The sequence below is a fragment of the Furipterus horrens genome, unplaced genomic scaffold (genome assembly GCF_987537825.1).
Source record: "Furipterus horrens unplaced genomic scaffold, mFurHor1.1.pri manual_scaffold_9, whole genome shotgun sequence".
NCBI classification, from domain to species: Eukaryota; Metazoa; Chordata; class Mammalia; order Chiroptera; family Furipteridae; genus Furipterus; species Furipterus horrens.
In genome coordinates, this window is record NW_028327179.1 from 5,887,368 (window position 1) to 5,912,195 (window position 24,828).

The 24,828-nt window shown below is 49.0% G+C and overlaps 1 protein-coding gene across 1 annotated transcript in view; it reads left to right on the forward strand.

The window, feature by feature from the left end:
* ELMO1 (engulfment and cell motility 1) overlaps positions 1–24,828 on the forward strand; it is a 341,907-nt gene that overhangs the window by 145,177 nt on the left and 171,902 nt on the right. The window contains exon 16 of the mRNA XM_090287018.1: positions 9,763–9,871. Coding sequence (XP_090143144.1) covers positions 9,763–9,871 — 109 coding nt within the window. The remainder of the gene's footprint in view (positions 1–9,762; positions 9,872–24,828) is intronic.

Consider the following 24,828-nt stretch of genomic DNA (forward strand, 5'->3'; position numbering starts at 1 on the left):
ACGCCCTTGTAAAAAAAATGCAAAGAATACAGAAGTACATAAAAGAGGCCCATTGCGAGGGAAAGTCTGTCCGCCTTACAGATCCCACCCCTTCATGTCTTCCCGATAGATTGACAGCCCCCAAAGGTGGTATTTTATTCACATATGTATTTTTAGCATCTAGCAAGTTACTTAGCTCTAATAAATGTTTAAAGAAATACTTGTAACCACTGAATCAGAGGGCAGAGGAGGGAGTGGGGCTAGAATTTCAGCACCAGCTTTGGGAGGGGCACAGCCTCTTCCTTCTCCTGCCGTGGCCCCCGGAGTGTGGCAGCGGCGTTCCCTGGGCGCTAGGTGGAAAGGCAGGACCTCAGGCGGACCCCGTCTGCTGGAGCAGAATCTGTATTTCCACAAGGTCCATGGGTGAGCCGTGAGGATGTCCGTCGGGGGGGTCCACGTGGCTGCCCCTCAGTAGGAGGCAGCGGAGCCCCCGCCCTCCGTGGGCGCCCCAGGGCAGGGCTCTGTGAGGCCTGCCGACTTTGGTCCCCTCTCAGAGTGAGTGTGGCTGTCCTACAGGACACGCATCCTGGGCCGTTTCTGAACTTTCACCTCGAGCGCCCCTACCTGGTCAGTCCTGAACCTCGGCTCGGAAACAGAACCGTCCGTGCCACCGTGGAGCAGTTCCAACCACAGTGGAGAAGTCATGGGTCTGCCTGTGCGCTTGGGGGCTGGGGCTGGGGGAGCTCGCCCATCACATTTTAACTGCTGAACAGAGGGCCTGTGACCCGATCTCCAAGGCTCGGTTTCCCCCTCTGCCCCATGTCCTGCCTCGATGGCTCGTGAGGACCAAACACATAGAACATAGGAGAGTTTGTGTGTGGTAATCACTCCAGGTGCATTCCCTCTATTTTTGATCGAGGTCAAATCCACATAACGTAAAACTAACCACTTCAGAGTGAGCAATTCAGCGACATTTAGTATATTCACAACGTTGTGCAAACACCACCCTTATTGAATTCCAAGACATGATAATAATCACCACCCCTAAAGGAAACCCAGTACCCATCAGCTCCCCACACCCCCACACTCCAGCCCCGGGAAACTGCCGATCTCCATTCTCTCTCGATGCATTTTAACTCTTATCAATGATATTTGTATTAGTCACCGAAAAAGACCCCACCAAAATCAGATTCATGTCTTCTTCCATCTCCGCTCATTGCTTTCCACGTCTTTAAAACCAGGTTGGCTGGGAGTGTAGACAGGGCTTGATTTTAAATCGGTGGTTCGTAACGTGCGGCCCCAAACCAGCGGCAGCCACCTCCCCTGGGCAGACTCGTGGGTTTACCCAGAACAACTAAATCGTATCTCCGGGGTGGGGCTCAGGAATCTGTGTTTAATGTTTCCAGATGGTTCTACTGCAAGCTCAAGTTAGAGAACCACAGTTTTAAATAATCGATTTATTGAGTTATTTGTTTGTTTGTTTGTTTATTTACTTATTTGTAGAGAGAGGGGCAAGGAGAAAGAGAGGGAGAGAAACATCACTGTGTGGTTGCCTCTCACTTGCGCCCCCAACTGGGGACCTGACGTGCAACCTAGTCATGTGCCCTGACTGGGAATCGAACCAGCGACACTTGGCTCGCAGGCCGACGCTCAATCCACTGAGCCACAGAAGCCAGGGCGAGAACCACAGTTTTAAACACATAAGATGTGGCTTCTTCATGCCTGGAGTGAGGTCGGCACGTACCTGCCACCCCTGTACCGGCCGTGGGCCCAGGGACACGTCTACGAGCCTGAGTGAGGGAGCCTCCTGGCCCCGATTCTCCGAGACAGTGGCATCAAAGTCGCTGTGCGGGCAGCTACACAAGCCATCCCTGCTGCTGTTCCTTCTTTCCTTTCCCCACGCGACCCAGCTTCATGGCCGGAGGGAGGGGCGTGCCGCAGCCCGCGGCTCTGTTGTTGGGGTGCCCCCTGCACCCTGCTCACGTACTGCTCTCTGTCCATGTGCGGGCGGCGTTTCTTTCCCGTTGATGAGTGTTCGCTTCGCGGTCTGTTATGAACCTCCAGGCTTTAATTACTACACCATTACCCAGTCAGTTCCTTGCCATTTTATATTTATGGCTTTTATTATGTCTCTGTGTGTGCAATTGCCTGATTTTATTCTGGAAGGATTTCACCTCATTAGCTGGGTTTTCTACCATTCTTCTCGTTTGTCCAGAGTTTTACTTTTCGCGGTTCCCTGGGGGTCGTTTCTACTGTTCTTTCACCACGATGACCCTGGGGCGCATTGTCCTTCTGTCCTCGGAAACAGCTCTTTTAAGTCTTGCAGACTCTGCTCCGGGTGTCCCTTTCCTGATCACATCTCAGCTGCAGGGTGTCATTGGCCCTCTTCAAAGACCTCAAGGCCTGCCTGTTGGCCGGGACACGCCCCAGGCAGCGGCCTCTCTCTAAATGGCCAATTAAGGATCAAGGAAGGTGTGCATAGCACTTTCCTTATTTCTTTTTTTTTTTTTTTTTTTTTTGAGAGAATGCTGCTAAAATTAATTTTTAAGTGTTCTCTGGAATGATTTGCTCACACTCCCTCCTTCAGTTGCCCCCATGGCTCAGCAGAGTTTGGAACTTGGTTTACATGCATTTTTTTTTTTTTTGGTACCACCCTGAACCTGCTGAATCAGACTTTGGGGGAGCAGCAGTCTGAGCTTACCCTCCAGATGGCTCACAGGTTGGTGCCACTCAAATCTGAGAACCACTCTTCTGGAGAGATGCTGAAAGAACCCGTCTCTGTCAGGGGTCACATGCATTCCGCCTGAGTCCTTCATTTGTCAAGGGGCAAGATTAATGATGTCTACAGCAGTTGAGTTTTGTTTCCTGGAGTGTTTTCTTCAGTAACTGGGCCCTAACGCTGTAGGAGTATTTTTTGGTAAAGCAAACGGTAACACCCTGGAACAAGAGGTCATGTGATTATCATGACAACAGTCGATCGGTTGTCTTCATCACTGAGTACGAGCATGTCTCAGGCACAATGAGACCTTTAAGTCCACTTCGTTGCATCGCTGAATCTTTGCAACCCTTAGAGGGTAGGTCTCCCTGCCCCCAATTTTTAAAATTAAAGTTATGGGGGTGACCTTGATTAATAACGTGACATAAATTTCAAGTGCAGAACTCTCTGATACCTCATCTGTGTATTACACGGTGTATCCACCCCCCCCCAGCCCCCAGCCTAGTCTCCTTCCACCATCATTTCTACAGGAGAAAACTAAAGTCAGGGAAAGCACACCAAGTCACCAAGTCTTTTAGACGTAGCTCTGGGAAAATCCTTCCTGTCCAGAGCCACAGTGCTGTTGACTAGCCTGCTACCATGTTAAGGACTTTCCTGATCAAAGCTCTGCTACTATTTCACCCTCTCCGTTCTCAGGAGGAGTAGGCATGGTGTGTTTCGGCAGGAGTCCGTAACCAAGAATGGGGTCACCTAAGTTCCTCTGCTGGCTCTGTTGACTTCAGTGTTATGTGACCTGGAGCAAATTATACAACATCTCTCGGCCTCAGTTTCTCCATCTGTACAGTGGGAGGGTGCAGGGTTTCTGTCACATGGTAGTGCCTGTGCCTTAAATGAGACTCTCAGTGAAAGCACTTAAGTGAAGCCTGCTCTTTCTCTTTTACTGCGCCCTGGTCTGCACTTTCAAAGCTAATTCTGTTAGGGTTCTCGACGTTGGGGTTCATGTCCCCTCTCTAAAATGGGGGCGGTAGATAGACGAACGAGCAGCCTTGGGCTCTGATTTGTTCTGGGGTGTTTTCCTGCTTGGCATACTTTCTGTAATTGCAATGTTCTTTGTTCTCTGTCCATGTAGAATCAGTATATTAGGGCTGGGGCACGTTTGTTTGATTTTATGAACATGCTCAAAATTCATGATCACAATTAAGTGCCTGTGTAGCCCCCCTGAGGCAGCTCAGTGTTTTCCTAACGCTTCTCTCTGGTGTTTTGGGACCGATTGCCATTAGCATTGGTGGGAGGTAGGAAAAGTGGCTCTTTCCCAGCCTCCAAATCTCAATGAGTGGACTCCAAGCTGGGCTGACACTTTGACCTCAGAAGGGGTCTGGGTCTTGGTGATGTGATTTAAGGGCTAAGAGTTCATTCTGGGATGTTCCATGATTCTGTTATTAATGCAAAACTTCTCCTGTGTTGCGGTGGGGGAGGGGGTAAACTCACTAACACAAATAGGGCTTTTGGTTGCTTTATCTGTTGGTTTAACATGGAAGAATATTGGCATTTCCTCCGGTGGGGTCAGGAGATGAGTGTTAACAGAGCTTGTGAGCTGATAAGACTCTGAGGAGGAGTGGCCAATGGAGGCCATGCAGTTTAGTCCTGGGACACTATTGTCCAATTCAACAGGCTCTGACTGGTTCTGCGGGGTCCTTGCTCATTCTCTATGCTCAGGGCACCCCGTTTCCCTGCGGGAGAGTCCTGCTAGAATATGAGCCCAGAGGACGTCCTGTCTTGCGTTTCCAGTGTAAGTAGGTGACCACACTGTTACTTCATTAGCTTCTCATCGTGAAACTATGGGAGGACCTCTGGCCTGCTGCTGCACGTCCCCTGAGGCCAGCCGTCAGAGAGCGACTCTCCCTGCGGTCATGGTTTTGGTTTAGTCGCTGGTGGAAGTGTTGTCCGTAATGTTGGCCAAGGGCCATGCAGGACAAGGAGGAGGAAGGACAGTAAAGAGGGAATAAACACCAACCGGGAGTTCCGTGTTAGGCCTTTGGCTTTGCACTGTGATTTAATATACACAGCAGCCCTGTGAAATGGGTGTGAGGGACCTGCGGCCGGCCTCACAAAGCCACGGAACGCCGTACGCAGCCTTGCGCTGGTGTAGCCCGGCCTTCACACTGTCTCTGCTCCTCCTCGCAGCCTTGTGGCAGCTTGGGGCAGGATGGACAATCCCTTCTCTTTGGCGAGAACTCAGTACTGTTTTTTAATTTTATTTATTTTTTTTGTTTTTCAATTACCGCTTACTTTTGGTATTATTTTGTGTTGGTCTTAGGCATACAGCATAGTGATTAGACAATCATATACATGATTTTACTCATATGTAGAATCTAAAGAACAACATAAACAAACAAAATTGAAGCAGACCCACAGATAGAGACAAAAATGGTGGCTCCCAGAGGGCAGCAGGGTTTGGGAGGATTGGGGAAGAATGACAAAGGGGTTGGAACGTGCAGATCAATAGTAACAGAATAGTCACAGGGATGTGAAGTTGCTTCATGTGACCCTGAGAGTCAAAGCAGCAGGAAGAAGAAGGCTCCATAGATGAGGGTGATGGGGGAGGCCCTCAGGGCTCACCCCAGGGCTGGGGACAGAGAAAGCAGAGGACTGGACTTGCCCCAGGTGGGGAGTGCTCAGCAGAAGTGGAAGAAAGTGGGTTAGTGACAACGGGCTATCACACAGAGGCTGAGTGAGCCGGTGGCCCCAGGGGTCAGAGAAGGTGGCAGTAGCAGGTGACAGCTGGCCTGGTGCTCAGCATTTAATGGTCACGCCCAGGTCACATAGGTTCATGATCTGCACCAGTGGGAACTCAAAATTTATGGTACTAAAGCCTGTGGGGTCAGTTCACAACAGCTTGTGGTCACTCACGCTGAGAGATCGTCACTCATCTTCAGATATAAATGAGATAAGACAGAACCTTTTATACCTTTGTCCAGGAGGTTCTCGGATTTATTGTCTCACTTCAGTGACACAGAGGACATTAATCAAAGTTCTCTGAGCCTCCTTGACATGAAACACATTGAGTGTCATGGCAGCATGTATGTGAAGACAATGGTAAGCCATAATGGGGCAGGAAGCGATTTGGAAATTGAAGACTCTAAAAATCGAATTCGAGGACTGATCTAGGCTAGCTCTGCGATCCAAGAAAGTCGCCTCTTCCTCTTGGCTCCACATTTTTAATAGTGTAATAAATACCTGCCTTATCAGTCTTACGGATGTGTTGGGGATCAGTTGATAGATATATGTCTCTCTACCCTGTAAACTGTAAAGCAGTTTTAAAATGTGTTATACTTAATATTGCACAAATACGCAGCGTTTTATTTTATAAAACATGCAGACAGTTACAACCTCCTCAGGTGTGTGACGCATTCTCCAATGAGGGATAATAGCAGGTTTTAGTTCTCTATCCGTTGCGGCTTTCATTCCAGAATGCTTGCTCTTAAAACTGAAGAGCGAGGAAAAAATAAAGAAGAAAAATAGGCCTTGATTATTTCTAAATGGAACTTTTCAAAATGTCTTAGGTGAACATGGTTAATGCCAGAATGTTGGAGTTGAATACGGATACAGCAGTGTGTTAAATTTTAAAACAGGATACCATCCAGTGTAAGAATTATTTCTCATTATAGTAATACCTAATTGGTACCATTCACCATCATAGTCTTTTCTACAATATCTCTGTAAGAATGTTGGCCTGAGAACCTCCACAGGTGACTTGAAAGATTTGTGTCTGCCTTGTCTGAAGAAATCAGTCAAGGAGGAGGGTTTATTTTTCTTGAGGTGTGTAAATGTGGTAAGACGGATGATAAGTTAAAGAATAAAGAGTGGGGCTCCTCCAGACTGATTTACATATTGATTATTTAAATTACTCCTTAATTTAGTGCCTGCTAATAAACTGTGCCTTGGAAATGTTTCCAGAACATTTATTGGCTGCAGTAATTCTACCTACAGTGTATGCAGATCACAGCCTTATTAAATATGGATGTGCTCATGAAATGTTAATAGCGTGTTAATGTGGAATGCAGGGGAATGTCCTCCCTGGGAGCTGGCTGGAAACTACCTGTCTCCTGTCTTTTATGTTCTGTCTTCTTGCTCTGTTTTTTCCATTCATTTCCCATCTGGACAGTCAGATCTGCTCCTTGATATGTGTGGCTGTCTCAGAGATACAATTTTTTAAAAGAGAAATAAGGATTCCCTGATGGATGGGAATTTAATTGTTTTCCCGTCCTGCTTTCCTGACTTGGAATTCCTGACTGAGACCAGGAAGGATTCTTCTAAAAGGAGGCAGGTGATTCAGGCTCAGTCAAACGAGACTCTGTGCGGGCAGATTGTCCAGAAGAGACCCTGCGGAGGGGAGCAGAACTTGTAAGGACCCCGTCAGTACTTGTTCCCTGGTTGGCAGGAGAAGACCTTTCATGGGAGTGAAAAACAACCAACCCAGAACCTGTGTTTTCCGAAAGAGACTGCAAGGGAGAACGTCTATTGTAAATTCCGAGGACAGCGAAGGCTACGTTCATGGTCATCTTCAGTGCATAATTACGCATCAAAGCGGACGTTGCAGACTTGAGAAGCCCCACAAACGGAGAAGGTTCGTCGCTGCTTGGACGATCAAGAGGGTGATACAGTGATCATGAGGGAAGCTGAAAAACGCCTCAAGTGGCGGAGGAGACTGAAGACGTGACGATGAGATGTCATCACAGCTAGGTATAAATGCCACGCCGGCAGGAACCCCCGCCCCGTTGGGTAGGGTTGATTGGCTGCTGGGGGACTGTCACTGTGTACAGTCACTTGTGTCGGTGTCTCTGTGTGTGTTTGTATGTGTTACTGTCACGGTGTTTGTGCAGAAAATAACAGGAGCACGTTTTTATTAACACCCCGCCTCTCGGCTTTAAACAGTCCACGCTATGCTGAGCTCCCTCCATTACTTCACTATTCGGAACCGTGTGTGTCAACAGAATAGCACCTTCTTTTACTTCCACTCCTTCCTGTTTCTTCCTCTCTTATCTTCTTCTTCCCGCCTTCCAGATGTTCTTCCTTCTCTGTCTCCTGCGAACCTTTGTGTCTTTCGTGACCGCTTACAGCGATGTGCTGTGTGGCTGGGCGGGCCTCGTCGGGGCCACCCTGGTTTCTGTCGGGGGCCCAGCCCAGGCCTTCCTGGAGAGCAGAGCTTTCTGTCTGCCCCCCTGCGCGGTGCTCTCCACGCACGTACACCTTTTCAAAACAAATCTGGTCACGCCATTCATGTGTCTAAACCTCACGGCTCGTCTGTCACAGTCATAGAATAACAGCTCACACAGCCCTGGGACAGTGGCTCTGGCCCACCTCTAAGGCCCCTCTGGCTCGCTGGGACTCCCTCGGTCTCCAAACGGTGGCCGTGCTCAACCCCAGACCAAGTCATGTGCTGGCCTGCCTGGGACACGTCCTGCTCAAGCCAGGGGCTCTCTCCTTGACCCCTCTACCTGGAACGTTCTCCCCCAGACCTTGATGTGCCAGCTCTTCCTCATCCTTGCATCCCCAGCACTCACCTGGTTATCACAGCTTCCCTGCACCGGCCTTCCCCTAAGGCTTCATCACCTCGGCACAGCACCTATGTACACTTGGATCACCCCTTTTCATCTGCCTCCGTATATTAGAGTGAACATTCCTTCATGAGGTCAAACCCTGGTCTGTTCTCCACCTGATGGGGCCTGGGCATCTTTCTGGTACATACTAGGGGCTCAGTTATTATTGTGATGGAACAAACAGACACTGTTCTGTTGCTGCCCCTGAAGCGTGCACAGCCTACGGGGAGAAGCCACACAAGCCGACCCACTGCATCATGGCAGGCGCTGTGGGCCGGTCTCTTGAGGTCCCGGCCCATCCCCCAGGGGGACAGAGGCGGCGTCGGTGGTGAATAAGCTGAGGACTCCTTTTGCGAACATGTGAATGTAAATAAAGCTCAGTGACTTTAACCCGGAATGTTGTTGTTTTATTGTACTTTTGTTTAATCTGTGGGTAGAATGGCTTTCTTAGTTGTGGTAGAAACAAGGAAACAGGACAGTTTACCGGGTGGACTGAAGGATCTTCAGCAGACGAGCGAAGGACGGAAGAAACTTTGCTACAGGAACAAATGTGACCAGCTGCCCTGTGCCCCCGAGACTCCCACTCCTCCCCTCTTGTTTTCCGTTGCATCTTGTCAGTCTTTCTGTTCTGAAATGGTTTTACGGCAGGCTCACCTACAGGTAGCTCCTGCGCTCATCTCCCCCAGGGACCGTCAGCACAGTCGGGCCAGTTTTCTTATGTCAGTCCCAAGGCAGGACTCCGGTCGGTGCAGTTTCTGTCCCATTTCCCTCAGGTGTGGTCTGGCCAGCCAAGGCCGGGGCCGAGGTCTTGTAAGAACATGGCAGCTTTCCGTGGGAAGCATGTGGTGGGAGCCCTGGAAGAAGGCTGCTCCTCCCAGGAAAGAGAGGACGGGGCCTAGAGGACAAGAGAGGGGTTTCATCACTTAAGTAAAAAAGTCTCTCTTGTCCTGTTCTGAAAAACTCTCTGCGTAGGCATCTCTGTAAGTGACCAACAACACGCAAAATATCCTCTTCCAGGGTCCAAGAAGGCTCTAGGACAGCAGGAAAATGTGAGAATTTTAGGTTCTCTAGATGAAAATGCACATAGAGGACAGTTTGGCCCTGGCCCCGAGAGCCTCGGTCGGGTGAGCTGGCGTGGGTCTGTTTCTCTGTGGAGCCCGCGTCTTTTTTAAAATTTTTAATAATTTATTTCTTTGTCTGCTTATTTATTTACTTATTTTTAGAGAGAGGGGAAAGGAGAAAGAGAGGGAGAGAAACATCACTGTGTGGTTGCCTCTCACTCGTGCCCCCAACTGGGGACGTGACGTGCAACCTAGTCATGTGCCCTGACTGGGAATCGAACCAGCGACACTTGGCTCGCAGGCTGACGCTCAATCCATTGAGCCACAGCAGCCAGGTTGAGCCCGCATCTTTGATGTTGTAGCCAAACCCACTTCCCCATGTGACCTGCTCGCTCTCTGCTTACAGATCGTGCTTGAGAACAGCAGCCGTGAGGATAAACACGAGTGTCCCTTTGGCCGCAGTAGCATCGAGCTGACCAAGATGCTGTGTGAGATCCTGAAAGTGGGCGAGCTGCGTAAGTACCCTTGTTTCCCACGTGGGTGTGGTGCCGGGCAGAGACCAGCTTCCGGGCTGTGCCCCGACCCCCACCCGCAATCCCCAAGTTGCGGACCGCCGTTCCCCGGCGTCCCGTGGCTGGCTCGGGATTGCAGTGCATGTATTTCTGCATGTCCGCTCTGGGAGTAAATGTTATTAAAATCTATGAGCGTGGAAAAATGGGCAAGTACTGGGACTGAACTTAAAATATTATACAAGTGAGTGTGTATTAAAACAGCCTTGCATTAAATACTCGGTGAGGAAGAAGACCTATGAATTTCTTTTTCAAATACCCAGATCATTTTCCTTTCTCTCTTCTGAAATAATTTGCCTCTTTAAAGAAGAAAAATGGAATACCTTAATGAAATCTCTCCTAGTATCTCACTAGTTTAAAATGCTTTCTCTACGAAAGAAGAAATTATTGAAGAAAATGGGGAACTGACTGTGAGAAATATCCTCAGAGATATGGTTATTGCTCTTTTTCTGATTTAGATTACAAATTCAGGAGAGGCCACCCAGAAAAAGAGGGCACCCAAAAAAAGAGGGCATGATGGTTTGCTTGCCTTTTGCTCATTGATATAATTCCGCTTTAACTTGTTGAAGTGAATCTGATTGACCCTGGCCCACAAGCTGCCTTCCATTTCCTCCAGCATCAGTAGAGCCGACACACACATTAAATCTTTCCCGTAGGCTCACTCACGTGGGCACCAGAGAACACTGTTTGCACCAGAGAAATGTTGGGTGTTTGGTATTATTGGGGAAGCATAAATAGTCAGTCACCTGCTTGAGAGCTTAAAATCATGGTCTAAAATGAAGAATGGGAAGAAATCCAATAACGAAACTGGGAAAGGGGGTAATGTTTTATTCATTAGGACCGACTATGGTATGGCTAAGGTAAACAAGAAATGCAGAGTTTAGTGAGGAAAAATAACTAAGAAGTTGAGTCTGTTGGATGAGCAGAGCAGGCATCGACGTCCTCCCGTGGGGATGGGAAGGAAGCCGAAGTTCATTCCTGATGAGCCTCACTAACTCTGGGCGTTGTGCGTGGCTAGAATAGCAGCCCGACCCTAGAGATGTCTGCGTCCGTCCACTCAGGTCTCAGCTCGCTGATGTGAACGTCTCAGTTAACCTGGACCCTCGGCATGAGTTCTCCTTCCTGCCCCTCATTAGACGACCTTGTTGAGATTTGTGTCTGCCGTGTGGCTTACTGTGTATTCAGCTGAAGGATCAAGGTCCTGAGTCAGACCAGTTCTGCTGGATTCCTTAGTCTGATCACTGTGACTATTTCATGTTAATCTCAGTTTTAGGGGGGGAACTGTAGAAGGTCATTGGCTGAGACGCACTGCGAACCATCTAAGACCTTCAGAAACTGGAGACTTGTCGTGTCCCACTTGGCTGGCACGTCTCATACCCTGGTCATCGCCTATGTCGTCCTTCCCTCCGCCCTCCCCCATTCGTCCTCCTAAGGACCTGCCTTGGCTGGCCATGCTCATCTGGGCAGCAGCAGAAGAGATCCTCTCTGTTGCTTTGACTGCCATCCCCGGCTTCCTGTTCTTCTCTGCCCAGTGGCCATGTGTCTCTGAGGCTAAAAGTGAACAGAGAACAGAGGCCCGGTGGAGGACAAGAACAGTGTTGGGAAGAAAGGGCAGCTGGGTTCTGTCTCCGCCACATACCACGTTGCTGTCCCTGGTAACAAACTTCGCTGTGCTCTTACCGCCCCACGTTTCGTGCGGTCATGCAGTGTATTTACTCTACTCCGTAAAATGTAGTGCCACCTTGCTGCAGCTCATGCATCTTGTTTCCCAAGGCTCTTGATGGCATCATTTCCTCTTGTGCCTGACTTACTCCCCATCGTGCTGTGCAGTAACGTTCCGTGTGGGCTCGCAGCCTGGGAGCAAGAGGCTGTCCAGTGTGGCCGAGGTGTGCCGGGGGCCAGGCCACCTGGGTTGGTGGACGTGCGCTCTGTGATGTTCTCAGGGAGAAAACTGCCTAACGAGGCCTTTCTCAAAACGTCTCTCTATATCCTTCAGCGGTCAGCGCAGGGCTGTGGTTGTTCCTTTTGGCTCGATCGTGGTCAACTTCCGTGGTGGAAATTGCAGTCATAGGAGTCAAAGGGGTACCCTGCGGACAGATAATATTCAACCCAATGGCACTAGCTTGGAAAAGGTGGTCCAATTCCAGGCAGTGTGAGGAAGGACACATGCGGCTCAGTGGGGCCCCACCTGGTGGGTGGTGGCAGAGTGAGCAGATAACGCTGCTCAGGTAACTGTCAGCTCTGTGGCTTAGCAGGTAGGGGGTTAGGGAGGGCACAGAATGGGGACTGACCCCTGGCTGGTGTAGAGCAGCCCTGCCAGCCCTCTGAGGACTTGGTGGTATTCAGGCCAGCTCCTGTGGGCTGAGATGACAGAGTGGTGATGAAGGCAGATACCTCAGGGACCTCTGGGGGTGTCCCCAATGCAGCTCTCGCACTGAGAATTCTTCCATGTCCTGCCTTCTGCTGGAAGGGTGACTGTCAGCATTCTGCCCCAGTCACTCAGCGCCTGGCCCAGCCTGATCTCCGCAGTGAGGCTGAGCTGGGACAGCGAGGGCCTGAGGTACTCGTGGCAGCTTCCCCTCATCCACGGTGACAAACACACCTGTTCACGCATTCCATAAAAGCCTGATCACTCAGAGTGTGCCGGGGGCCCTGGGGGCCTGCAGGTACACAGGGGAACAAGCTATGGTGTCTGTCCCCAAAGTTTGCACTTCAGAAAGTATATGAACAAGTTGGGGTTGATAATTTTTCCTATTCGTTGTAAGTCATTTTCTATATGTATGTATATATTAATATATGTGTGTGTGTGTATATATGTATATACATATATATTTAAAGGCCTGTTATTAGTTATAAAGCTTAATTTTTGCAGTGTTTTGATAGTTTTGATGTTCGGGTGCACCTGTTACTCAGCATCTCTTGCAAAGGTCGTCTTGGACATCCTGCCAGGCTAACAAAGGACCCCTATGTTTCTGAAGTCAAGATGCCCAAATGTGTTGTTTTCTCCTCATAAAATATTAAAGGACCGCTCCATTCTGATCGCTCGACATCAGATGATGAAACACCTTGTGGTAGGAGGGAAATTGCTTTTTAATGGATTGCCTCGTGCCCACTGCCGTATTAAATAAGTTACCGATATAAGAAAACACATCCGAGCGCCCCCTTATGTTGCAGGAGATGTCTGTTTTTCTTCTGCGAGAATTCGTTTCGCGAACAAATCCGTCCCCTTTTGGTGTGCCCGCTTTTCTCTGTTTCTACGTTAGCGGTTCTCCTCCGATGTGTCGATAACTGACCTTGGAGACCATGGCCACTTTAGATCAATAAGTGAGTGCTTACTGGTTGAGACCAAAGACGTACCCAACTAAAAATCTAACCGAGTGGAAAAAGAAAAAAAGAAAAGGACATATGCAAAAGTAGAATGATTTTATGTTCGAAAAATGCTTTGTCTTTTGATTTAACTTAAGGTCTTTTGAGGAGACTCATTTCTGAATTACCAATTACATTTTGGTGTCTAAAGCAAACATGTTAACATCCAATTAAATAACTGATACCAAGTATTTAGGCACAGATTTTCTTAGATTCCTTTTTTAAAAGGGCTTGTTTTATGGTCTCCAGTTATTGGCATGGCAAGAGGCTGATGATGTGCAGTAGCGTGGTATGCCTATTTATAGTCTCAGAGCTCATTATCAAAGTTATTTAACTAGAAGCCTATAATAGCCCCGGGAGTTAATTAAGATCAATGGCATCTATGTTTAATAGTGAAGCATATTGTCTAGGGTCCTGCTTAGTGTGCAGGGTGCCCGAAGAATAGCATAGAACGAGCAGGGCAAGTCCACCGGCTGCATCTGGGTACCCAGATGACTGTCTCTGAATCGCGGTTCGGCTGCTGATTGGATGGCTTGGGCCTGCTGCTTCTCGGTGCTGGGCTCTGGCTCCTTACCCACAAAATAAGCATAATCCTGGCTGCACGGAGGTGTTGGAGGGGCGTGGGTGTTGCTTCAGATGGAAGATGGACAGGCTCTTCCTTTCCATGAACAGACTTGAGTGCTCTGCGTATGTGACAGCTGGATGCAGGACCTGGGACGATGTCCCTGGTTCCTTCGCTCTCTACATGCTGACTAAAATGATTCCTTTTCATCCGCTTTCACCAGGAGGTTCTTTTGAGAGCAAGGCACTCATTTTCACGAAGAGACCATTTATGGACCTGGATGTGGTCGCAGATCCCCATGACCGGGGTTGTATGATTGGCGGCCCCAGTTAGAAGAAGATTCAAGTAAGGGAAGGGCAAGTCTTCAGAAGAAGAGGCATCTTTGTTTGCATGGGGTGGGTGGGGGGCAGGGAGGGGCACGGCACAGACAGACCTGTAGGTGCTCCGCACAGATGGGGCGTCTTTCTGAAGATCTTACCGGGGCAAACAGTCGGTACCTATTGCTTTTGTTACTATAGCACTGTCCTCAAAGCAATACATTGTTGAGGTACACAAGGAAAATTGGGGTTCTGACACAAGTAGGTTAATTACTTATCTTCTGAATACGTAGCACCTAGTTATATATATTCCAGTGTTAGGGAGAGCGAGGACATAGGACATTTCCTCCTGTCTCTTATTCATTCAGTGCCCACAGGCTTGCCTCTCTGTAGCCATGATCTAATCACTGATGACACAGGCTTAGGACACACCCTTCAGCTCTGAAGCAGCTCACATGCTAACTGGAGAGTCCTTCCCCAAAACACATGATTATAAAACGTTTTGCGTTTGTAGCATTTCATTGACATTGTTAGTGTCGCTAGGAGACAGGGTTCGGTCCTGTGCCTTCGTGGGGAGCCGGGCAGGCTGAGGATGGAAGAGTCTTGGCAGATGTGGCACGGAAGAGTCACTAAGACGAGGAGAAGAGGAACCGGGCAGGCGCGGGGTGTGTGTGTGTGTGTGTGTGTGTGTGTGTGTGTGTGTGTGTGTGTGTGTGTGTGTGTGTGTGTGTGTGTGTGTGTGTGTGTGTGTGTGTGTGTGTGTGTGTGTGTGTGTGTGTGTGTGTGTGTGTTGTGTGTGTGGTGTGTGTGTGTGTGTTTGTGGTATGTGTATGGTGTGTGTGTGGTATGGTGTGTGTGTGGTGTGTGTGTGTGTGTGTGTGTGTGTGTGGTGTGTGTGTGTGGTGTGTGTGTTATGTGTGTGGTGTGTGTGTGTGTGTGTGTGTGTGTTTGTGGTATGTGTATGGTGTGTGTGTGGTATGGTGTGTGTGTGGTGTGTGTGTGTGTGTGTGTGTGTGGTGTGGTGTGGCAGTGTGGTGGCTGACAATTCCCGTGTGTGTGTGTGGTGTGTGTGTGTGTGTGTGTGTGTGGTGTGGTGTGGCAGTGTGGTGGCTGACAATTCCCGTGTGTGTGTGTGTGTGTGTGTGTGTGGTGTGGTGTGGCAGTGTGGTGGCTGACAATTCCCGTGTGTGTGTGTGTGTGTGTGTGTGTGTGTGTGTGGCGTGGCGGTGTGGTGGCTGAAAATTCCCAGCAGTGACACCTGGAGCTGGAAAGACCAGGAGGTTCAGAGAACTCTACGCCCACATGGCTGCAGCAGACGGTTTGAGGGGGCAAGCAAATGGCAGTGTGAGAACGTGTATTAAGTGTCATAATGCCAGAGTTGGGTAGGTCCCAGGGGGGGTTCACTGTTCAGTGATGTCATCGAGGACCCCTGTGCTTCCCATCTTTTGGCTCTGCCACCCTCGGTGCTTCACAGTCATCCCTGAGCTGGTAGCAAAATGACAGCTGCCGTGGTCCAGGGGAGCAAGAGGCCGTCCCTTCTGGCGGGCCTCTTTGAGGTGTGTGGAAATCTTTCCAAAAGCCCTTCAGCAAACTGTCTCTGGTGTCTAATTGTCTAACCCCCTGTGGCCTGGGCCTGGGCCTAACCCAGTCATTGACGAGGGGAATGGGACCTTCTGGAGGTCAGACCTAGGGACGTCACTCGCTGCTCCGTAGACCAGAGGGGAAACCAACCTTTCCTGAGTATGCGGCCACAGGCTGGTAGGAGGGTAAAGAAAATCGGGGTTTGTTAGGGTAGGGAAAACAGCATAACTCTGTCCCTTTACTTTAAAAAGTCTTTTCTGCATTTTCCTTACTATCGCAGAAACTAGAACAAATTGAAGCCAGATTCCAGCTCTCTATCATTTTGCCTTTATTGGAAATTGGGGAAATGTACTGGTATTTTTTTTTTTAATGTAGCAATATCAAAGGTTGCAGAAAATTGAAATTGAAGTTTTATTATAATGTATTTTATTTTTCATCACTAAGATGCCTGGAGTGCACTACTTTACTTTCATTTTAGCAAAAGGTTATTTCCACTTCCTCGATTATGCTTTCTGGGGGAGAAGGTATTCTCAGGTGCATTTTCAAGGGCAGAATGGACAGGCAGTTGCAATTTATGCCTCCACCTTTTTCTGAAATAATTTTGCCACGTTCACCTGGTGGCCATTATAATTAGGTGAAAGCTTACTAACTACTGCTTAGAAAAGGACAAACAAGAATGAAAACTGAAAACATCATCCGGTATGAACATGTGCAGCCTTTCCCTCCTTCGTCTTTCAGCGGCGATATTTATTATAACACACCGCGGTGCTGCATGGAGCAGCACCTGGTATCATTCATCACCCAGACGCCCCTGCTTCGGTGAGCAAAAATAGCGCAGATGAGCGATGGAGGGGCTTTGCAGCCGCAGCCGTCAGAGCAGACACTTAACTCGGGGACACCGGTGTATTTGTCCTCTGAGGAGTGCCGTCCACCACTTCCACTCTTAGAACATCCTGGCAAAAGAAAACTAAGAACATTCGCTTTTAACCATTAATCCTCTTAAGGTCTTCCCTTTCCTTCATGCCAGCTTGTACCCCTAACCCGTGGAACGTTGAAGCCTCTCGAATCTCGGCTTTGTCTTACATCTTCCTGTTCCACTCCTGTTTTCATCTTCTACGTCAGCCTTAAGGTTAAAGGGGGAAAAAACCCCAACAGAACTAGAACAAAATACCATGGCTGTTCAAGGCCTCAGCTTGGCTTTAGAAAAGTTACATCCACTCTTGGCTCAAATTCAAGATGCCATAGGAGAGAGCATAAAATTTATTCTGGAGCGCTTGGTGAGCATGATTATAAAACTGATACCAGGATATATACCAAGTATCATCACAGGCAGGGGGAGCGCATGGAAGAGTCTCGCATTCAGAATCCGAAGCCCTGGGTAGCAGGCGTAACTGATGTGGGAGTTTTTGCCATTTTTCTCTGTGTCCTACCATTTGTAACACGGGGTGTGATCCTCATGATGAGTGCCATTCTCCTCCCTCCCCTCCCCCTCCCCCTCTGTTAACTGATAAGTGCTTCTTGGTGAAGGAAACATTAACCTGCCTGCGCCCGGTGGTAAAGACCCTGAGATGCACAGTGGGTCGTCTGCTCTGACGTGCACCGGGTGGCTGTCCTAAGACCTGGATGTCGTGTGGTGGTTTGTTGGTATCTCTGCAGGCCGTGTTTGTAAACGCTTCTCAACACTCCATGCCATGTTTCTCTCCACGGGGAGTGATTACGGAGAGAAATTAAACCCGGCAGGGACAGGAGACTATAGCAAACACATCTCAATGGTACATGGATGAAAATAATTTATATTTGTCCTGGGCCCTCTTAGGACTTGCTCTTTTGGGCCCTGTTTCCGAGATGATGCCTCGCGTCCATTCCTACTGTCTCTTTAGTGACAGGTGGAGAGGGCAGCCTGGTAGGTTTGCCTCCCGATGAGGAGAGACACAGACACCCACTGTCTTGTCCTTCTGTCCTGTAGGCCTGCAGGGCCACCTCGAATGTCAGGCCTGGGTGACTGCTTTGGTCCGTCTTCCAATGCCCGCGGTGGGAGCACCTCACACCCTGCCCTGATCTCCCGGAGCACGTCACTTGTGCCTTTGTTGCGACACTTTCCACTGTTGAGGAGCATGTTTTTCCCTTTGGCTCATGGCCCCTTTCCCCCTAAGAGCTGACGTGCCGTATAGAGAAGCATAATAACACTTCAAAAATAAATAAACGGGGAAAGCAAAGGCGCACACAAATAAAACGAAGGACTGGATTGTGAATGTTTGCAAAGTGTGTGTTATGGAGGCCTTTGTATTATTCCTCTCGGACCTTAAACTTGGCGCAAAGATTTGCTTGTCCCAGGGGAGCGAGAGGAACTCGGGTCCAGAGAACAGTCCGGTGTATCTCTCACGCGAGCAAGTGTGATGTGCCTGCCCGGACGCTGATTTCAGCTCGTGCTAAAACAGTGTCTGAGAACACATCATAGCGCTTGTTAAAGATGATGGAATACGAGTAGACGCCATTCTTAGCATCATTTAAAAAAATACTATTATAAAGCAACAAGCAACATTATAATATTTAAAATGGTTATAATAAAATGGCTTTCCTATTAAAAACTAAAGCGGAATGCTACAGGAAGCTAATATTCACCATTTTTATTTCTCCTTGATGTGGAAGACACAGAAAATGCAGGGATAGTTCACTGATAGAAACAAAGCATTTTACATGATAGACATTAAAACTTATTTATCTAGAAATCCCCGAAGAAGCAATGAAAATGCTGTTAGAATTAATGAAATTTAGAAGCATCGCTCGGTAGCAGAAAAGCAAAACTCAGTAGCATTTTTTATGTGCCAGCAGTAATTAGGTAATTATAAAATGCAGAAAAAAGGAAATTTTTTTAGCCATGGCAATAAAAATGTAAACTGTTGCAGAATAATCATAACAGAAACGTCTTTGACTTAGACGAAGAAAACCGTAAGACTTTACTAAAATATACGACACACGTTTCCAATAAAGAAGCCAGGGTGCCCTCCGGGGGGACCGCGTTCCTGGTGTGATGAAGATGTGCGCGCCCCCAGATGCGCGGACAAGCCCAAAGCTCACACCCCGTGCCAGACCGCCAGCCGGAGCGAGGACGGAGACTCGCGTTTGACGGGAGGGTCCGTCGGGAAGAACGGGGGAGGGGCGTGGGGGTGGGGGTGGAAGGTGGCCTGGAGGAGCTGGTGAAGGAGAGCAGCAAAAAGTGACTGGACATGGAAATGTATCTCTTATATCTGTCTTTAAAAAGCATCGTTTGCCAGGACGGCCAGAAGAGCTTATTCCTCTCTACTTTTCACCCAGGTTTACCTATTGTTGTGTGAACATCCCCCCCTAGTTGCATTTATCATTCTCTATACACATATATGTATTATAAAAATAGGAATGATATGTTTTTAGGGCATAAGATATTTTAATATAATTTGAAGGGAAGAAAAAATGAATAAATCAAAATGATTTTCCATTGGATCTAGCTCAGCCTGTTGTCCGTGAGAGAGAGCGGGTGTGCTGGGGCGGCCTGGCTGGGGCTTCCCAGGGGAGCTGGGGGAGGGGCGGTGGAGGGGCCCTGGGCGATGGATTGGGGTGCAGGCGGTGCCCGGAGCCTGGCTCAAGACACCTGCACCCCGAGGGGGCTCCCGGGAGGCCAGCTGCTCCCTGGTCTCCCCGCGCGGGTCAGGCGGGGCACGTTGGAATGCGCTTGCCCACACCTTTCCCTCTGTTCTCCTCTGGCCCCGGGGCACGCTCGCCTGGACGCCAGTGGGTACACAAGTGAGGAACTGGGGTGGCTGGATGTGCAGCCCCTTTTATACCCAGAAACATCATTAAAACACCCACACGAGGAAGGTGATCCCAGCAGGGAAAAGGAGCCGTTTGCGTGGGTGGCCCCTGCGCTCCTCATCTGTCAGGTCCCCCTAGGATGCAAGTTGCTAGTTCCGCTCCCAAAACGTGACAGGCAGAGACCACCTCCTCCAGTTCTACCCGCCGGGGTTGGACCCTCCGGCCGTGCCTTCTCCAGAGCATGACCGCCCGCCCCAACCAGCAGGCATTGTGGCGCTGGGAGGCATCAACACCAGGCCCTGAGCTGATAGGTCCTGGGCGTTGTAAAAGGAGACTGTGAGTTGCAAAAAGCAGCATCGAGTGGAAGGGCAAGTATCAGCAGTATGCTGGAAGATGCAGATAGAGGTCAAGTAGAAAAAGCTAGATCCCACTGAAAGGACACTGAAATGCTAACCTGTAAGGGTTTTAAAACCAAATATTCATGAGTAAACGAAAACAGACAAGCAAACCAACAAAATAACCCCCAGAAGCATGGCCACACCCTCCCTCAGGGCTGTGACTTCCCACAGTGGCCCCGGGAGACTCCCTAGTGGCAGGGAGAGCAGAGGGCAGAAAGCTCGGGGATGCCTTGCAAGCTTCCCATCCTGAACCTGAGGCCCGGGGGTCGCAGGTTTTCCTGGAGGTCGGAGGAGTAGATCAGGACTTGGATACCAGGGGAGTTTCTCAGCTCTCAGTCCTTGAACTTGGGATTTAAGGATAAATAGAAAGAATTCTTTTTAAAAAAAATCACTACTGCCATTTGCTAGAGGCTCCCTCTCTGGCAGACAGTTCTCTGAGGTCACTACTCTGTTAACCCTTGCGCCATTTTGCTTCACACGGGAGGGAGCCGGGACCCTGGGGCAGTTGAGCAGGCTGAGGCCACCAGATAATAGACACTGTTATCCTCTTTGAAACTATGTGTGTTTGCCTCTCTCCAGTGCACAGGGCAGGCCAGCCCCTGCTTTCAGTTTTAAAATGTCCTGTCTTCCTCTTACTCCACAAGCCCCTTGAAGATTGGCCTTGGACTGAGTTGTCTGTCATCCGAGCCTCTACCCGGTGCTTTGCGTAGAGTCTGCATGTCATAAATATGTATGGCCTGATGGAGTAGCTTTCTATTTGCTTCAGGGTCAGTTCCAAAATACTTTCCAGACACGGGTAAATTTTGTGTGAGATTGGTGTTTTACCCTGAAACCTCGCAAACACCATTCTTTTCTAAATTAAGTGAAGAATGCGTTAGAGCAACGGGCTCTTCTTCACCCCTCTTCCTCCCCTTCCTCCCCAGGTAATTTGGTGCTAAGGCCTGCAGAGTCCAAATTTGAATTAGAATATAGCACTAAGATGTGTTCCTCAAAGAGGAAATAAAATAACCTGTTTTCAATCTTGTGTTTCAGAACACACAGCCGTGTGGCTTCCTTTTTTATTAAATTCCCAACTGCCTGCAGACAGCTCTCAGCTTGCTGTATCTTTCTCACCCATCCCCTGGCTTTGGGAAGTGGGGTGACCTTGAACCAGTTCAGAGCTTAGACTCCAGTGAATAGGGGGAAAGGTCAGGCAAATGCTCCGTCAAAGATGCTTCCTGCCCAGGCAGGTGAGCCCAGCTAGTGGAACAGAAAAGGAGCCAGGCCCCCTGGGATGGCGGCTATAGGCTAGGACATCAAGCTGTCCCCTCCTTGCAGGTCAGTCCCAGCTGCCTGAGTGTCTGTGGAGCGTGGTCACCCCCTGTCCCCGGGGAACGGCACAAAGTGTTAGATCCCAGCAAACAAGTCCGGCACAGCCTCCCTCCACTTGGCTTCCCCAGGGTTTCGACCACGAGAACAGATGCAGCTGTGGCCTGAGCATCTTTAGAAGTATGAATCATATCTTTTTTTTTTCCCTGAAGAAGCTATTTTGAGCTTTCTATTTGCATATTTCCAAGTTGCTTCTCCATAGCGTGAGTAAGGAGAATGACTTGCATTTTTAAAAATAGAAATCGGCAAGGTCCTTTGCTCTTCTGTCTTGTATAACCCAGGCCAGTGATTCCTGAACTTGGCTGTGCGTCACATTCACTGGGGGGAGCTTCTGTGAAATATAAATTCCTGCAAGAGAACCCAGAAATCAGTTTAATACACTCTCCAGTTCCTTCCTAGGTGGCCTGGCTGGCGCCTCCTAAATGTGGGGATCTCTTTGGAACCTCCTCTGCCTGCCTCTCCCTGTGGTAATTCAGACCAGGGTTACATGGGTATTTTCATGGCGGGGTAGGAGCTCTAGATCAGGCATTAGAAGATCTGGATCCTAGTTCGAGCCCCAGCACCGACCACCCCTTCTCCGCTGACAAGCCTTGGGTGGCCCTCAGTTCCCTCTACTTTAAATCGCTGTTACTGCCCGTGCGGCCTCCAGCCCTGAAACTGCTGTGTTAAAACAAGAGTCCTTCTTCTGTACCTGACCTGGTGACTCCCGCCACTAAATTATTTCTCTGGGAACTGCCATCCTCGGCGCTGGAGTGACATGTGTATAACCTGGAGGAGGATGGAATTCTGGGCAGCAGAATTCATGAAATGATCGAAGAGCTTGTCAGGAGGAGCTCCTGATGACAGACAGCCTTGGGGGACCGCCTCTCCCACACAGATACGAACTATGCTCATCTTTTGACCACGAAATATAGTTAAATGCGCTTTTCCCACTAGGAATTCTTTTATTCTTTGAAATATCAACTTTATTGCTAGCCAAATGTTCTTTGAGAAGAATCAAACCTTCCTTTTGCCAAAAGAGATCAAGGAACTGGCCAAAAAAAGAAAAAAAATCATTCCTCTCATTCGATTCTTCCCTCCTGCCTGGCTGATGTCACCCAGTCTCGCCCCACCTGGCCCTCCCTCGGAGGGGCAGCGGCTGTCGCCCCCACCCACAGTGCAGGGGGCTGGCAGGGCAGAAGCAGCCCCTCACCCATCTCTACTCGAAAACAGGAGGGTGTAAGTCCTGCCAGCACTTGGAGGGAGAAACAAGCCTCTGTCCAAATGCTCCCTCCCTTTCCTGCAAGTCACGCCGATCTCCACCCGGAGCAGCCTAGCTCTCCTGTACCTTCGGCTCTTATTGGCTATTTAATCGCTTGAGAAATTGCTTTTTTCTGGAGCCCATGAGATAAGACAAAATCTTACCGAAATGGGCAGGCTTACTTTCCCATCCCCGCTTGTCCAGGTCAGAATGAATCCTGCTGCTTTTCTATGTCATTAACGTCACGAAAGAGAAACCCTCCCGTTTAAGGCCTCACAGGGTTGACTGTTTTGATCATTTAAAGAATGTTTATTTTAGATTAGGAGTTACCTTAACGCACGTCTTGAACACATTTTCCTACTTGATTTTGTTATAAAATTGAGCTAACTCCATATGTATTTCTTTGTGACCTGACTCTTTTCACTTAATATGTTAGACTTTTTTCCTTTCAATGAGTTGATTCATTTGCTGTTTATTCAAATTTTTAATAGTCGAATAGTATTGCGTTTTCTACGTGTGGGCATATTGTGGATATAGATATAAATAGTATCCCATTTGATCAAAGTATGGGCTTCTTATTGACAGATACTGATATTGTTTACAAATTCTTATTTTTAGAAAGGGCATCGGGGTGAACCTTTGCTCAGAAAAAATACAATGTCTCAGCCTGGGGCTGTAGCAGGGAAATAAAGCAGAAGGCCCCGCCTTCCCTTAAGTAGCACGTATTTTACTTGGAGAAAAACAGACAGTAAACAACTAAAAAGTATGTCACGTGGTTACAAACGCAATGGAGAAACACCAGACAGAAAAGGGGGTTGCTGACCGTAAACCTGAATGAAGTGGGGGAGCAGGCCAAGAAAGTACCTGGACAAGAGTTTTTCGGGAAGAGGGAGCCGCAGTATAAAGGCCCTGAGTCCTGCGTGTCCACCCAGCCTGGGAAGGAAGAGCAAGGAGGCCAGCGTGGCCGGAGCCCGGAGAGCCGGGGAGAGGGAAGGAGATACGGGGCTGGGAGGGCAGAGACGCTCTGCGGGCCCTCGAAGGCCAATCTAACACGCTCGGCTTTTACGCCGAGGGCAGAGAGAAGCCATGGGCTGGATTGAGCAGGCACGTGATGTCGTGTGACTTACAGTCTGAAAGACTTGTCTGGCTGATCTTCTGAGATTAGACAACAGGAGAGAACCAGGTCGTACAGCCCGCTACAGTGGGTACCGTGAGAGGTCATGGTGTCTCGCACCAGGGTGTTAGCAGTGGGGATGCTGAAAAGTTGCTGGATTCCATAGACAGAAACAATTTTTCCCACTTACGATTTTAAAAAATATATAGTAAGCATACAATATTGTGTTAATTTCAGGTTTAAAGCATAGTTAGTCAACATTTATATACCTTTGTGTCTCCTGACTTTTCCGCTTCTACGGCCATCGCCCCAATGCATGTGTGACTGTCACACATTCCCCGTAATCCATCCCGTTCCATCCTGCAGCCTGGGCTTTATCTAAGGCACGAGTCATATCTGTTCAGTCTGACTTATTTAGATGAGGCGGCGCCGGTTTTCTCTCAGAGTAAAGCCCAAACATCTTTTCGCCATCCCCACGCTGCAGAAATCCCAACAGGTGTGCTTCCTTCTCCTGTGGACCTGTGCACACCCAGGCTCCTCACCCTCCAGACCCTTCGGCCTCCACTTCCTTTCAGCACCTGCCACAGTGCAGTCTTGACCCCTGAACTTCCCCCATTGAGGCCCATCCCACACTACATGGATACAACATATTTACTCATCTGTCTTCATACATGGTCTTCCTCCAGCTTCATCCTCTTCGTAATTCACGTCAGTTCCACCCAGATTCTTCTGTAAGGTTGGCCATCATCCAACACAGGTGAGAAGCTTAGAGAGGCTGGATGGAAGGCAGGTAGCCAGGGCCATAGAGAGTGGGATGGAAGACAATTTCATTGTCAAGTTGAATCCACTGGGTGTTGGGGCTATAATTTAGTTAGTAGCCGATAAAATCTCTCAGGCAGGACAAGCAACGTCCCGTAAGATGACCGAAATCAGGAACATGGGTCTTCGCCTCAAGTGTCTGACACACAGGAAGAGTTGGACAGGTATGGCCTGGCACCACCATCCCAAAGTAGGCAGCCTGGGAATGTGGCCTGCCAGCGCCTGCCCTCCTCTCTGCTGGGACCTGCCTGTCGGGTCCTGGGACAGCCATAGGACGACACACGTGTCGTCAGGTGGAGGTCAGATTCCAGCAGGTGAGTCCTGCTGTTGCTCCATTGTCACTGGTGTG